This window comes from Narcine bancroftii, chromosome 1 (genome assembly GCF_036971445.1).
Source record: "Narcine bancroftii isolate sNarBan1 chromosome 1, sNarBan1.hap1, whole genome shotgun sequence".
In the NCBI taxonomy this organism is placed as follows: Eukaryota; Metazoa; Chordata; class Chondrichthyes; order Torpediniformes; family Narcinidae; genus Narcine; species Narcine bancroftii.
Genome location: NC_091469.1, coordinates 470165481 through 470181960, shown reverse-complemented (window position 1 = coordinate 470181960; position 16480 = coordinate 470165481). Strand labels below are relative to the sequence as shown.

The following is a 16480-nucleotide window of genomic DNA, read 5'->3' as shown; positions in this document are numbered from 1 at the left end:
TGCATTCTAATGATCTGTCCCTCGGTCAAAGGCTCGAGCGGTTGACTCGCCTTGTCGTGGCACTCCTGTGGATTTCTCATTTGGGGCTCCAGAAGCTTCCTTGCCACAGGTAAAGTCATGCGTGTCTGTGTCTCAACAACCGTATCTGTGCCAAAGACCCAAACATGGTCTCACGAGGATGTTCCTCAGGTTAAACAGACTGAGGAAACGTTTGTTTTCTTCCTGGAGAACTTTTTCATGATCTGTTTCTCACTTCTTACAGCTTTCTCAGCCAACCCATTAGACTGTGGATATTCCAGGGTGCTGGTGATGTGAGTGAAGTCCAACTCTACTACGAAGTCCTTAAAACTTTGGCTCATAAGCTGTCTGCCGTTATTTGATAACAGGGTGTGTGGTGCTCCATGCACTGAGAAATGCCTTTTCAACTTGGTGATGACTGTGTGGAATTAGCATCATGTAAAAGGTCTATTTCATACCACGCTGAGTATGAATCAACCAACACTAGGTATAGCTGACATCGCCACTTGAAAATGTCAGTTGCCAATTTGACTAAGGTAAGTCTGGAACCAGATGAAGCTGTAATAGTTCCTTCTGCTGGTGTGGCTTAGTCACACTGAGCAAGCTCGCACCACCTCTTGGTCGATGTTGATCTGGCCATTTCAGGCCAAAAAAACTATGTCCCTTGCCCTTGTTTTGTTGCCCCTGCCCTCCACCCATATGCCCTCTGTGCAGGATGTTAACATATGTCTGTGGTGGAACGCAGTACTCCAGGCATATCCTTGCTGGTCTGGTCAGGCTGGCCTGTCTTCTGTATCTGTAGCTCTTCCCTGTAAGATCTCTAATAAAAGCTGATAGCCCTAATCTCCTCCCTCCATAACTGCACGTAGAGGCATGCCGAGATTTTCTGGTTAATGAAGCCTTTGACTACTTGCTTCGTGTCTACGGATGGTCATTGATCGTGCCACAATTTATTAACCAAGATTTTATTTGCCATGGACTAGGTGATTAGACTGGAGAAGCTGGAAATCAATCCCAAGGAACTAGAGGCTTCCATCAAGTTGGATATGTGGCTACATTGCTTAAAGGCCTACATGAGCTGCCACAAGATCACAGTGGATGGCGATAGATATGATCTGCTCTCCACAGCAGTGGGCCACTGGCGTATCAGATAATCTGTGACTGTGAAGGGTACGACGAGGCAATGGCCCTACTGCGACAGCAATATGGAGCCCCAATGAATGCCATCTATGCCCGCTATTAACTGGGCACCAGATGCCAGGGCCCTGTTGAGTCTGTCGATGATTTTGTAAGGGCCAAGCAGGAGCTGGGGCGAGCCTGTGGGGGGTGGGATGTGATCGCAATGACCTACCAGCAGGAACTCATCCGCAACGGGCTAATTGTGGGCTTCCACCCCATATATGGGAACCGTGACCCGCACCACCACCCACTTCCGGCATAATTTCCAGTAGCCAAGGACAGAACATCCAGAACAGGAGTGCGATGACATGGGAAGACGTCACGTCCAGATTCTCTTCCAGACTCCACTGTGTGCAATCCATGGGGGCAGTCATCTTCGTGATCTCCTGGGTAGCCATCTTGGCGGTAGCAGCGACTCAAACAGTGAGCTGACATTGGCCTCCATCGTGCTGGACCAGAGCAGGCCATACTAGTTGTGACAATTGATGATGGACATTGAGGTAAACGGCCACACCATGGGAGCAATTAAAGTTTCGTACACCCAGGCGCAGCCCAATATTATTCCCTGACAGTGTCCCCTGCAAAGTGCAGAGTAGCGCTAGCCTCCAAACTCCTCTCCATGGAAATCAGTGGATGTTCCACCGTTATCCTAACTGTGAGGGGCACAAAATATAAAAACCTCAAACTGCTAGTGATGCCATACCTCTGTGCATCCGTCATTCCAGTGCCAGCTTAAGGGTGTGGTGATACAGTGGTCAGTAATAACCAATTCCTGGTGGGCCCACCTGTCCTCTTGAACTTGCCCAATCACATACCAGGATGCCGCGCAGGGTCCCCCACCTGCAGCTTGGCCACCCTCCAGGTCCCTCCGCCCCCTGTTCCAGAACCTCACCTGGGAGTGCAAACCAGTTGCCACTAAGAGCAGGCGATACAGCCTCGGGGACAGGAAATTCATAAAGTCTGCAGTGGGGCAACGGCTGGGGGAGGGCATAATAAAATCCAGAAACAGCCCCTGAGGGCACAAGTGGTGGTGGTGAAGAGTGGGGAGAAGTTCTGGATGGTCATCGATTACAGCCAGACCATCAACAGGTTCATCTAATTAGACACCTACCCTCTCCCCCGTATAGCCGACACGGTGAATGAGATTGCCTAGTTTAGCCCTCCACCATAGCCCTCAAATCAGTGTGCTACCAAATTCTGATTCACCTGAAAGACTGGCCTTACACAGCATTTAAGGCAAACGGCCACCTCTATCACTTCCTGCGGGTCCCATTTGGCCTCATGAACGGGGTATCAGTCTTTCAAAGGGAGATGGATCGCATTGTCGATGAGAATAAACTAAAACCTATCTATCCATATTTGGATAATGTCACCATCTGCAGCCAGAGCCAGGAGGAACATGATGAGAATCTGCAGAGGTTTCTGACCCTTGTTAAATCTCTCAACCTCATTTACATTCAGAAAAAGTGTGTGTTTAGCACCAAGTGGATGGCAATCCTGGGGTATGTAGTGGAGCTTGATGTCATTGCCCCCTTCTGGAACTTCCTCTGCTCCAGAACCCCAAGGCTTTAAAAAGATGCCTGGGTTTATTTTCATACTATGCCCAGTGGATCCCGAATTATGCAGACAAGGCCCAACCCCTGGTGAAAACCACCACTTTTCCATTGTTGGCAGAGACCCATAAGGCTTTAAAGGCGAGATTGCCAAGGAGGTGATGGATGCCATTGATGAATCTGTCCTATTCCAAGTGGAGAGCAATGTCTCCAACTTTGCCCTAGCTGCCATGCTGAAACAAGCAAGCAGGGCCTCAAGCTCAGACACTCCACCATTGAGAAGCAAATGCAGGCTATAGTGGAGCCCGCGCACCACTGGAAGCACTATTTGGCTGGCAGACCATTCACCCTGCTGACTGACCAGAGAGCCATCACTTTTACGTTTAATAATAAACAGCGGGAGAAAAAAAAATGACAAGATCATGAGGTGGAGAATTGAGTTGTCCACTTATAATTATGAGATCTTGTATTAACCGGGCAAGCTCAATGAGCCACCTGATGTCCTGTCCAGGGGAACCTGCATAAGTAGATCACCTCTAAGCCCTCCACAATAGCCTCTGCCATCCTGGGGTCACAAGGTTCTACCATTTTGTGAGGGCCCGTAATCTCCCCTATTCAGTAGAGGAGGTCAGGGAGCTGACTCACAATTGCTCGCTCTACAGAGAATGCAAGCCGGATTTTTACCGACCGGAGAGAGCCACTTGCCCCTTTGAACATCCCACTGTGGATCTTAAGTGGCCCCTCCAGTCCACGAATTGGAATGTGTACTTCCTGAATATCGTGGACGAGTACTCACATTTCCCATTCGCCATCCCCTGCCCCGACATGACCACATCTATGGTCATTAAAGCCCTCCACAACATCTTCACCCTGTTCAGATACCCAAGTTATGTTCACAGTGATGTGGGGGGTCCTCATTCATTAGTGAGGAGTTAAGGCAATATTTCCTTTCCAAGGGCATAGCCATGAGTAAAATAACAGGGTATAACCCCCGCAAGAACGGGCAGGTGAAAAAGGACAATGGCATGATCTAGAGAGCGGTCCTTTAGGCCCGCAACTCAAAATTTCAGTCATAATTGCCCATTCTCATCATATATTTAAGTGTCTCTGCAGCCTCTCTGATTCCTCATGAGGCAGTTGAGGATCCAGTTGCAGAAAAAGGGAGGTGTGAAGTGTATTGGCTAGTGCTGAGGGGATGATGGTGTTGAAAGCTGAGCTATAATTGATGAAAAGCAGCCTGATGAACATGTTACTGTTGTCCAAGTGATCCACGGCTGGGTTGAGAGCCAGTGAGATTGGATCTGCCGTGGAACAATTGTGGTGGCAACAGAGACCACATTTCAAAGTCACTGAGTATTGTGGAGCCTCGTGGAAAACCTTGTGTGTATAGTAATGCAGATCTTTTGATTTCCTTGATATCAGCTGGAGAAACAGAGAGAAGCATGACCTGTGATGGAGTTCTAAGCAGGCGTCTGTGACAGGTCCTGAAGATTGTATTTGTAAGTGGTATCAAGCTGCTTGGGTCCTCTCAACAGAACAATACAGTCAGGAGTTAAACGAGAAGTAGCACATGGCCAAATTGCTGGTGATCACCTGGATAAGAAGATGATGAAACTGGGGGGAGTAGGTCCCCGTTCACAAAAAAAATTCAACAATATTATTTTCAGAACTGCTATACATTCTCTATTTTTAAATTGTATGAATATGAAAAATTTAAACAGAGTGCCTTTTTTGGTGACATACTGGTAAAACATATTGGTCCTTGAACTTCAACAGATCTAATTTTGATTCTATTTATTGGTAAATGTCACAAGATCTTGAACCTAAACATTAAAGTCCATCCACAGCCTTTTGTCATGGTGACTGAGTTTAGGAACACAGTGGCTGATGAATTGAAGTGAAGGGTGTTGAAAAGGCCATTCATCCTATCATGAGCACAGAGGTGCTCCATCATCTGTCTTCATCCCCACCATCTATGAGAAACAGACAAAAGAAAACCACGAAACCATTCCTGATCTCTGAACTCCAGTTAATGAGCAGATGATGACTCCTAATGAGCTTTCTCTATTCACATCCTATTAAAGAGTAAGGTCTCAGGATGTCAGTTCAAAAATACTTCATAGATTCAGTACTAATGGCAAATTTGTTGCACTGAGAGTGGGAATCACTATTTTTTCCCACTCCGGGCTGACTGACTCTTCTCTAGTTTCAAGGGTCACATGCACATCACTGGAGAGGTTGAAGCCATTTTTATTCTCTTTTGCAGAGTCAGTCAGACATCCATAAAGGTCCTCTCCCCCTCTGGCCTATTAATGCAAAAGAATGACAGGCACATCTGGAGTTAAGATCATTACTGAGCTCAATTAATTTCCCCACAAGGTGTACACACTTTTATTCAGCCATAGTTTTGAATTTATTGTAATTTTAATGAAACACCACAGTTGAACATCCTTCTGGCTCAACAAACCTGTGCAGCCTAATTTCACCCAATTAACCTACCAACCTCGTACATTTTCGGAGGGTCGGAGGAAACCGGAGCACCCGCAGAAAACCCACGCAGGTCATGGGGAGAACATGCAAACTCCTTGCAAATGGGGCCAGGTTTGAACCCGAGTCACTGATGCTGTAGTGGGGTTCGCTAACTGCTACACTTACCATGCCACCCAGTCTGACCAGTTGGAATATTAAATTGAGGAGGCGACAACCTCCGACCAAAGGAGATGGGATCCTGTTGAAATGTGCGGATTTGCCTCCAATAATGTCATTCAGGTGGAATGCAAATTTTAACCTGAGTGGGAGGAGCTGCTGTGACAAGAATATAATCACTTTCAAGGAACCTGACAGCGCATGGCTAATGGGAACTAATTTTAGAAAACTTTAATGACATTGCCTGAAACAAAATTAGAGGCACAAATAAAGTTGAAATTTTAATCACAGTGGAAGGTTCCAAGAGATAGTTTAATAACAAAACATCATTAAAATAAAAATGAACAATCACAAATATGTATTAAAGTCAAAACTAATTAGTGACAGAACATTATAAATTTAACAATACTGTATGATGGCAGTGTACTAGAATAGCTGTATTTTTTTTAAAAAAAGGAAATTTAATCAGATTTTTTAAAAACAATGTGTAAAGTTAACAATCTACTTTTCCAGAATTTTCTGGATTAAAGGTCTTGTGTTTTCCCTTCAATTATGACAGCATTTTGTGGAGTACCACTCATAGTGCACCATGAGCTTGGCTCTGACCATACAGTTGGAGCAATGAACCAGAAGCCAAAACAATGTCACAAGAGCAAAATTAAAGGGAACAGGAAGAAGACATGGTCTAAAAGGCTGGGTTTGTTGGTTTTCGCTTGAATAATTCTGCATGAGGAAGATTGCACCATAAGTCTCATGTTGACTGACTTCTGGTTACATTTATTCAAGTGGATACTTTTGCTGTGAACAGACACAAAAATTAAAACAAAATTCAGAAAACAATTCAGCTGGTCAGAGAACGATAAACATGTTGCAGGTCAAGGAATCTTTGTTAGAATTAGGAAATAGAGAAAATGAAATCATTTTAAATTGCAGAGGTTGTATAAAGGGATGATATCTGATCGGGTAAGACATGAGCTTCTACGGGAATAGAAAAACAGAAAATGTCACAAATACACAGCAGATAAGGCCAAATATGTGAAAAGAGAAACAAACATGTTTCTTTCCAAGTGTGTGTGTGTGTGTGTGTGTGTGTGTGTGTGTGTGTGTGTGTGTGTGTGTGTGTGTGTGTGGATCTATATGTGTGTATGTGTGTGTGTGTTTGAGTGTGGATCTTTGTGTGTGTGTGTGTGTGTGTGTGTGTGTGTGTGTGTGTGTGTGTGTGTGTGTGTGTGTGTGTGTGCTTGAGTGTGGATCTTTGTGTGTGTGTGTGTGTGTTTGAGTGTGGATCTTTGAGTGTGTGTGTGTGTGTGTGTGTGAGTGTGGATCTTTGTGTGTGTGTGTGCACATGTGTGTGCACATGTGTGTACAAATACATAAACATTAAAATTGAGCAATGTAAAACTGTGAAATGCAGTGCGGTAGGAAATGCCCAGCAAGTTAGGCAGTGCTTGTGGAGCAGGTAAATCTGAGCCTGTGGCGGCCTGCCACTGCAGCGATCAAACCAGCACTCCAGGTGGTGAACACAACTAAAAGCCAGCAGACCGCGCAGTGGCACTGGCTCTGGCAGGCGAACCAGTGGACGAACGGCAAGGACAGCTTAAGGGCCAGTGACCCCAAAATGGCACTGGCCCCATTGCACAGCCATACAGACAGGGACAGCGTATAGGGAAGAAGGGATTGTCAGGCAAGAGGGTACCTGCGCGCGGGAAACCCTCTTTTGCTATGCAGGTCATTGCATCAGTAAAAAGGGGGAAACAGTGAGGACGTGGGAGGTATAAAAGTCGTCCATGAGCCCCCAATAAAATACAGAACTTAACCTGACTGCACTTGCGTGTGTGTCTTTCTTTCGAGTAGCGTGCGGCTACAAGCCAATGTTATGGATCGACAATCTACACCAGAACTTGCCAGTTCTTAATAAAGATGGAGTGAGCAAGTTGCCTGAAGTCGTTGAATTCTTCCTGCAATGGGCGACCAGAATTGCACACAATATTCCAGGTGAGGCCTAACCAAAGGTTTTTTTATATAGCTGCCACATAACTTCCTTTCTCATATCCTTAATGTCCTGTCCAATAAAGGCAAATATATCACATGACCTCTTTACCTCCCTCTCAACTTGCCATCTTCAGGAAGCTGAAAACCTGGACACCCAGGCCCCTCTGTACATCAATACTTTGAAGAATCCTGCTATTAACTGTATGCTTCCCCCTTACATTTGATCTTCCAAAGTACAACACCGCTTATCATGGACCTCCAGCCAATATAAAAGCCTTACACCACCTCCCTCCGTCTTCTATGGGCGTGAATTCCAATCCATTTTACCATAGATCCCAAGCATGTTTATCTTCTGAATAAGCCTACCATGTCAAATCCCTTACTGATGGTCCTTGCAGACAACTTCCACTGCCATTCCCTAATGTATTATCTTCATCACCTCCTCAACAAACTAAATGATGGATTGTGTAAGGCGACCTCCAGCCAATATAAAAGCCTTACACCACCTCCCTCCGTCTTCTATGGGCGTGAATTCCAATCCATTTTACCACAGATCCCAAGCATGTTTATCTTCTGAATAAGCCTACCATGTCAAATCCCTTACTGATAGTCCTTGCAGACAACTTCCACTGCCATTCCCTAATGTATTATCTTCATCACCTCCTCAACATGATGGATTGTGTAAGGCGGCCGCCATGATACCAGGGAAGAGGAACGGAGCTGGCGCGGCCTGCTCATCGGCCGGAGAAAAAGAGCAACAGGAAGCCATTGAACACATTGATGAAGTACAAAATGAAATAGACAGACTGAATGAACAGGCAAGTGAGGAAATTTTGAAAGTAGAGCAAAAATACAACAAGCTACGCCAGCCATACTTCCAGAAGCGGTCAGAACTCATTGCCAAAATCCCCAATTTTTGGGTGACTACGTTTGTCAACCATCCACAAGTATCTGCACTTCTGGGAGAAGAGGATGAAGAGGCACTGCATTATCTGACAAGAGTGGAAGTGACAGAATTTGAAGATATCAAATCAGGTTATAGAATAGATTTTTATTTTGATGAAAACCCATACTTTGATAATAAAGTTCTGTCCAAAGAGTTTCATCTGAATGAAAATGGAGATCCATCATCAAAATCAACAGAAATCAAATGGAAGCCAGGAAAGGACCTGACAAAGCGCTCCAGCCAATCACAAACCAAAGTGGGCAGGAAGCGACAACATGAAGAGCCAGAAAGTTTTTTCACCTGGTTTACTGATCACTCGGATGCAGGTGCAGATGAACTGGGAGAGGTTATCAAGGATGACATCTGGCCGAACCCTTTGCAGTACTATTTAGTTCCAGACATGGAAGATGAAGAAGGGGATGGGGAAGATGAAGATGAAGATGAGGAAGAGGAGGAAGGTTTGGAAGACATTGATGAAGAAGGAGATGAGGATGAAGAAGAAGATGAAGAGGAGGAGGAAGAAGGGGAAGAAGCAGAGGAGGAGGAAGGTGAAGATGACTGATCTGTTTGCTGTTGACATCATCTCTTCCCCCTACTTTTTTTCTTTTTAGTCCCTGGGAGCAAGTTGCTGTCTTTTTGTGCTCAGTTTCCTTGTTCTCCTGAGGTCCTTAAACCATTATACAAAATTGGGATGAGTTACGTGCGCAAACTACAGTGGCAATCTCTTTCTGCCATTTTCCATGAACTGATAAGAATTGTTCTACCAGTTGATCAGCACACAGAACTCCATAGTAATGTGATTTGTATTTTTTTTTTACTTTTAATTTTAACCTTACCACCACCAACACAACCACAAATTCCCTCTGCTGGAAGCCCAGAACTTCTCTATCTTTGTGCTGTGACCATAGATGATTTTGAATAGGCTTTTTTCCTACCTGTTTGGCCCAGAGATTACACTGTGTTTCCATGTGATGTGGACAAATAGCAGTTACCATCAAATCCTTGTTTCCTTCTCTCTTGTAACAAATTGGGGTATGATTGAGGCATCTGGGGTAGATGCAGACGGATGGGTTCTAATGGGTGGGTTTGTTGGATATTTTGAGGATGTGGCTGTACTTAGCATGTTGATGCATTGTATATTTTTACAACATCCCGTGCAACCAAAGCCAACACTTTTAAATATTAATTGATTTGAGCCCCACAACAGAAGGTGACAACCTGTAGAATCTTATTGAAATCTACATTCTCTAATGTAATTTTTTTGTTTCACTGGAAAGGAAAATTGCTCAGTTTTAAACGTTAAAAGTGTACAAGTTGCTTTGTTACAATAAAACTAAATGTGTACACAAAAAAAAAACAAACTAAATGATGGGATGACAGAGGGAAGATCAAGTGCTTTTGTATGTACTCATGGATACTTCTGCACACAAGTGTAAATGTTTGAGTATAGATGAGTGGACACTTACATCTGGATATTTCTGTAAATAAGCAGATACTTCATGTGTCCCTGTATTGTAACATTTGTGTCTGAATGCATGCGCACACTTACATTTGTTTGAGTAGAGGCTTTTGAATACCCATATAACTTTATTTATTGCTAAGTTTATGTTTATTGTCACAGAATACCTGGTACAGTGAGGAAAGTTCTTCTACAAACCATCCAACAGGTTATCTCTAACATTTTATACAGCTGTGTGAAGAACACGATTTATAGACTGTATGATTATACAGTGAAAAAGCAGATGAAATAGCATCAAGCAAGGGCAAGCAGCATGGCAGCCTTGTTACGGCGTTCATTCAGGAACCTGATGGCTGCAGGGAAGAAACTCTCTTTAAGCCTGTTGATGCAGCCTTTCACATTCTTAAGCATTCTACCCAACGGGAGGAGGGAGAAGAGTGTGTGCTCAGGATGTGATGGGTCTTTCAGTTTGTTGGCTGCTTTTTCGAGGTAGTGGGCAATGCAGATGGAGTCCATAGAGGGAAGAGAAGTTTGCGTTATGGTCTCAGCTTCATTCACTCCCTTCTGTGTCTTCTTCCAATCTTGAGCAAAGCAGCCCTCATCCAACACTGTGAGGCATCCAAAAGTCTGTCTTTGATGGGGCACTTGCAGAAGTTGAAGAACAAGGGGGGGGGGGGGGGGGCGTGCTGAACTTCCTTAGTCTTTCGAGATAGGTGTTGATGTGCTGTTGTGAATTTTTTCTTCTCCTACATCAGCTTATTGGAGATTTTTTTTGTTCCTGAGTACTCGAAGCTATGTACTCTTTTGGTTTCAGCACCATTAATGTGGTCAGGGGGTGTGAACTCCTCCTCCTCTCCGAAGCCAGTGATCATCTCTTTCAACTTGTCATTGACAGAGGTTTGGATCATCACTAAATGACAAGACTCTCAATTCTACTTCAAAATTTCATTTATTGAAATTATAATAAAACAGTGTCCTATTACATGAAATTGCTTTTTCCTGCTGTAAGGCAGACAGATTTGCCATCAGAAGAAATTGCCTGAAGCGCCTCTTACGGTCAGAAAAATAGAAGCAAAAGAGAGTTCCTCCCCCCCCCCCCCCCCACCACAGAGTCACCAAGTGTCCGTGAATTCACCTCCAGCGCTTCTGCAGCCACCCAGAGCCAACTCCAGGCCATTGGCAACACGAGCTCTGGATCCGAATCTCTGACCCAGTCAGGAACCCTTCGGCACCCCCTCGCCTGCTGGTTCCGCTGCCTGATACCGCTTCAGCCTGTTTCAAGCTTGTCTCCAGCAGTCTGCAGCCTGGCGCAACTCTCCCGACAGCAGTTTCCAGCAGCCTCCGTAGGTTCCTCGCCTTGAGTCGCCAGCAACCCGCTTCATGTGTGGGTCTTTCAGCCGCAGAATGCTGCCATGGTCACCGCCCCTTTTTCTGATGCCCTTCGCCAGTCCTCCGCTCACCTGAAACCTGCAACCCCTCGTGGCGGCTGCCGATCATAGGCACCGCCACCTTGGGTGCCAAAGATCGTATATTTTGTGTATTCCGTCTTATCGCTATTTGATACCTAGCCCATGTCTGTGGTGTTGTCAGTAAATTTGGAGATTGAGTTGGAACAGTATTTAGCAGTATAGTGATGGATGTAGAGGGAGTATATTAAAGGACTGAGTATACCTCCTTGATGAATGCCAGTGTTGGGTGTAATCATGGAGGAGCTGCTAATATATAACCATATAACAATTTACTGTACGGAAACAGGCCATGTCGGCCCTTCTAGTCCACACCGATTTACCTGAAACTCCACTAGTTCCACCTACCCACTTCCTTGCTCATAACCCTCCAACCCCCTCACATCCATGTACTCATCTATCCTCCTCTTAAATGATAGAATTGACCCTGCCACATCGACCTCTTCCAGAAGATCATCCCACTCAGCCACCACTCTCTGAGTGAAGAAGCATCCTCTTATATTACTCCTAAAGTTTTGCCCCCTAACCCTTAACTTATGACCCCTTGTTCCAATTTCCTCTACCCTCAGGGGAAAGAGCCTATTCACATCTACTCTATTCCCTTCATAATTTTAAATAACTCTATCAAATCCTCTCTCAACCTTCTACATTCCAATGAATAGAGCCACAGTCTACTCAATCTTTCTCTGTATTCAAGATATTGCAATCCAAGCAACATTTTTATAAACCTTCTTTGCTCCCTCTCTACCTTATTTATATCCTTTCTATAATTTGGAGACCAATACTCCAAGCTTGGCCTCACCAATGCCTTAAACAGTCTCAACATCACCCCCAAGCTCCTATATTCTATGCTATGATATATAAAGGCCAGCATACCAAAAGCCTTCTTCACCACCCTATCTACATGGGAATCCACCTTCAAGGAATGCTGAACCATTATTCCAAGATCCCTCTACATTCCTCAATGCCCTCCCCTTCACTGCATACATCCTATTTTGGTTATTTTTCCCAAAATGAAGCACCTCACACTTATCTACATTAAACTCCATTGCCACCTTTCAGTCCACCTTTCCAACAGTCCAAATCCTCCTGTAGTCCATGAAAACCCTCCTCACTATCCACAACTCCCCCTATCTTTGTATTGTTCACATATTTACTCACCCAATTTATCACCCCGACATCCAAATCATTAATATAAATGACGAACAACAAAGGACCAAACACTGATCCCTGAGGCACACCGCTCATCACCGGCCTCCATCTTGACAGACAGCTGTCCACCATGACTCTCTAGTGCCCATCTTCCAGCCACCATTGAACCCATCTGACTATCTCTATATTAATCCCTAGAGACTGAACCTTCCTCACTAACCTTTCATGTGGAACCTTATCGAAAACCTTACTAAAATCCAAATTGACCACACAAACTGCTCTACCTTCATCAACCTTTCTGGTCACCTCTTCAAAAAATTCAACAAGATCCATCAAACATGACTTTCCCCTCACAAACCCATATTGGGTGACCCTGATCAATCCCTGCCTTTCCAGATATTTATATATATTATCCTTAAGAATTCCTTCCATTTGTTTCCCCACCACTCATGTCAAACTTACTGACTGATAATTGCTTGGCCTACACCTTGCGCCCTTTTTAAACAACAGAATCACATTTGCATACCACCAATCCCGCGGCACCACACCCTCCTCCAGTGACCATTGAAAAATCACTGTCAGAGCCTCCGCTATTTCCTCCCTGACCTCCCTTAAGGGCCTGGGAAAAGTCCCATCAGGATCAGGAGACTTCTCTACCTTTATATGCTTCAGAAGTTGTAAAATTTCCTCTTTACTAATCCCTATCTTTTCTATAATTAACCCTTTTGCTTCACATCCTATTCAATTCAATATCCCTTTCCCTCGTGAACAACGACGAGATGTTGTTGCTCATCTTCATTGACTGCAGTCCATTAGACCGGAAGTCAAGGATCCAATTGCAGAGGAAGATGCTGAGGCCTAGATCTTAAAGTTTGGGAATGCATTTGCTCAGTACTCTGATATTGAAGGTGGGACTGTGGTCTATGAACAGTAGTCTAAAACATAACATGCCCTTCTCAACCAGGTGTTATAGGGCTGAGTGGAGAAATGGGGAGATGGCATCTGCTGTGGATCTGTTTGGACAATAGGCAAAGTGGGTCGGTGGTGTATAGTAGGGTAGAGTTGATGTGAGTCGTGACCCAGCCTCTTCAAGCATTTCATGATGGTGTATGTCAGATCCAGAGGTCAACATACATTAGGATCATTATTATATTTTTCTTCAGTACTGGTATGATGAAACAAGTGCGAACTTCGACCAATTGTAGAGAGTGATTAACGATGTCTGTAAATACATACGAAGGATACTTCTGCACATGGTGCTTTATTACTCACCAAATTTTACCATGTGATTAGATTTTTTTTGGTGCTTACTTATTGACCAGGTGTCACACCAGGGTGCTCATACTGTTCCAGTGCCAGAGGGATAGTCTAACACAGCTGGGGACAGCTCAGAGAAGAAACAACTGGGCCTTGCCTCTCTGCGGCTAATGGCAGCAATATCCGAACATACAGAGTGCAGAGGAATTCCTACGGAATTCGGACCCTGCTAGTTTAAACGGACCTTCACATTGACAGACGTATCGCAACCCCTGCTGGGCGCAGATTTCCTCTGAGCTCAATGCCTCCTCGTGGACCTGAAAGGGCACCTCTTAGTGAACTCTAAGACCTTGCAACCACTCACCTTATGCCAAGTCAATCTACTGGCACCTCACCTCGACTCGGTGACTTTCTCTCACAATGCTTATGTCAAGATCTTAGCAGAGTTTTGAAGCATAGTCACCCCCCCACCAATTCTCCTCAGCCATGCCAAAGCATGGCATCCAGCACCACATCTCCACAGAGGGACCACTTGCACACGCCCGGGCCTGCAGGCTGCCTCCTGACAAGCTGCAGCTTGCCAAGGAGGAGTTCTGCAAGATGGAGGAAATGGGGATAGTACGACACTCAAGGCATCCGGTGGCTGGAGACTTTGTGGTGATTATCGATGGCTCAACAACATCACGATGGCGGACAGATACCCAGTTCCTCTTATCCAGGATTTCACCGCCAATCTTCACGGCGCGAAGATCTTGTCAAAAATCGATCTGGTTAGGGGATACCATTAGATCCCAGTGCACCCCAATGACGTCCCAAAAATGGCGCTCATCACTCCTTTTGGGCTGTTCAAGTTCCTGCGTATGCCTTTTGTGTTAAAGAATGCAGCTTGGACTTCGTCTTCATCGATCAGAAGTGCAGCACGCACCTGCACCAGGTCTGCCAGTCAATCCTGCCAAATTCCAGTTTGGGTTTACTACCATTGATTTCCTCGGACGCCGCACTGACCAGCATGGGGCAGTGCTGCTTCCTTCCTATGAAGGTTCGCCCAGGCCTTCCACAGTTAAAGAGCAGCAGGAATTTGTAGGCATGGTAAATTGCTACCACTGCTTTCTACCAGCGGCAGCCAGGATAATACAGCTGCACGTCAAACTATTTTCCGGCCAGCCCCACGGACCTGGAGTGAAACGAGAAGGCGACTGCAGCTTTTCATAAAACAAAAGAGGAGTTGGCTAATGCTAGCACACCCATGAGGCAACATGCCCACGGCCCTCACGGTCGAGGCGTCAAACATGGCTGTAGGAAGTATTCTGGAGGAGCTGGTCAACGGGAGTTGGAAGCCACTTGCCTTTTTCAGTCAGCAGTTGAGGTCATCAAAGGAGAAATACAATGCGTTCAACCGAAAACTCTTGGCCCTTTACCTTGCCGTCTGTCATTTCCTGTACTTCCTGGAAGGAAAGGATTTCATCGTGTTCATGGACCACAACCCCTGATAATCGCCTTTGCTAAGAGGTCGAATCCGTGGTTCGTAAGACAACAGAAGCATCTCTCCTACATCTTGGAATACACCACTACTATCAGGCATATTGTAGACAAGGGCAATCTCATGGCAGATGCACTCTCCCATATGTCCATTCAATCAATCAGCTCTTTGGCTCTTGGATCGACTACACTGTTCTGGCAGCAGCACAGCTACAGGATGCCGAGATACTCCCCCTTCCATACCACCATTTCGGGGCTCAAACTGGTGGACTTAAGGTTTGGACCTTCCGGGGCTATGCTTCTTTGTGACATATGCACCAGACAGCCAAGACCCATCGTACTGATGGTTTGGAGGCATCGTGTGTTTGTTGCCATTCATGATTTAGTGCACCCATCCATATGTGCTACGACACACCTGGTCGCTGACGAGTTGCGTGGCATGGCCTGCGTAAACAGGTCGGCCACTGGGCCAGAACTTGCATACCCTGCCAGACCTCCAAGATTCAGAGGTATGTCAAAGCTCTGCTTCAGTCATTTCCCCTGACTGACAGGTGTTTCCACCACTTGGACGTCGACATCGTTGGACATCTGCTAATCTCCTCTCAGTCACATCCACGACGTCCTGCACCAGGGCCCTCATTGCTAATTGGATAGCCCATTTCAGGCTGCCATCGGACATAACTTCAGACATGGGGGGGGGGGGCACAGTTCACCTTAATACTGTGGTCAGTGCTATCCCAGGTCCTTGGTACCCAATTACATCGCACCATGGCCTACCACTCACAGTCCAAAGCCTCATCGAGAGATTTCACCGCCAACTGAAAACTACCCTAATGGTTCAACTCATTGGCCTCAATTGGATTGATGAATTGTCATAGGTGCCGAATCCACACAGCATCGAAAAAAGATCTGGACCCGTCCTCCGCCAATTTCGTGTATGGAGTCCCGCTTACGGTGCCGGGTGGTTGAAGGGGTAAATCCGGAAGGAAGGAGACACTGGGCAAAAGAACTGCCCACAGCTCTCCTGATGCGACTTTGGGAGAAAGTCAGCACCCTGGGGCCTATCCCAACCTTACTCCATGGTCTAACTGCCTCCTATGTCCCAAGGGAGCACAGGTACTGGTAGCATTCCCACAGCAGAGAGGTTGCCTGCCTAAATGAAAGAACTTTATACAACGATTGGACTCATCACCTCCTGACACCAATTCTGGAGGGGAGGTCATGTAGCAGGATGCGCCGATCTGCAAGCGAACTGCGTCATGGAGGTGCAGGCTCACGCGGGGTTGAGAGCCCCGAGACAATGGGAGCATTGCGAGTCCTCGAGTCTGATGTC

At 45.6% G+C, this 16480-nt stretch overlaps 2 protein-coding genes across 2 annotated transcripts in view; one reads left to right on the top strand and one right to left on the bottom strand.

Moving 5' to 3' along the window:
• The window catches only part of ptprn2 (protein tyrosine phosphatase receptor type N2), a 1138884-nt gene that overhangs the window by 155465 nt on the left and 966939 nt on the right, over positions 1 to 16480 (bottom strand). The window lies entirely within an intron of this gene.
• On the top strand, positions 8071 to 9686 carry LOC138751867 (protein SET). Its single transcript, XM_069914733.1, has one exon. It carries the CDS (start codon positions 8084 to 8086, stop codon positions 8894 to 8896), a length of 813 nt encoding a protein of 270 aa, XP_069770834.1. The 5' UTR covers positions 8071 to 8083; the 3' UTR covers positions 8897 to 9686.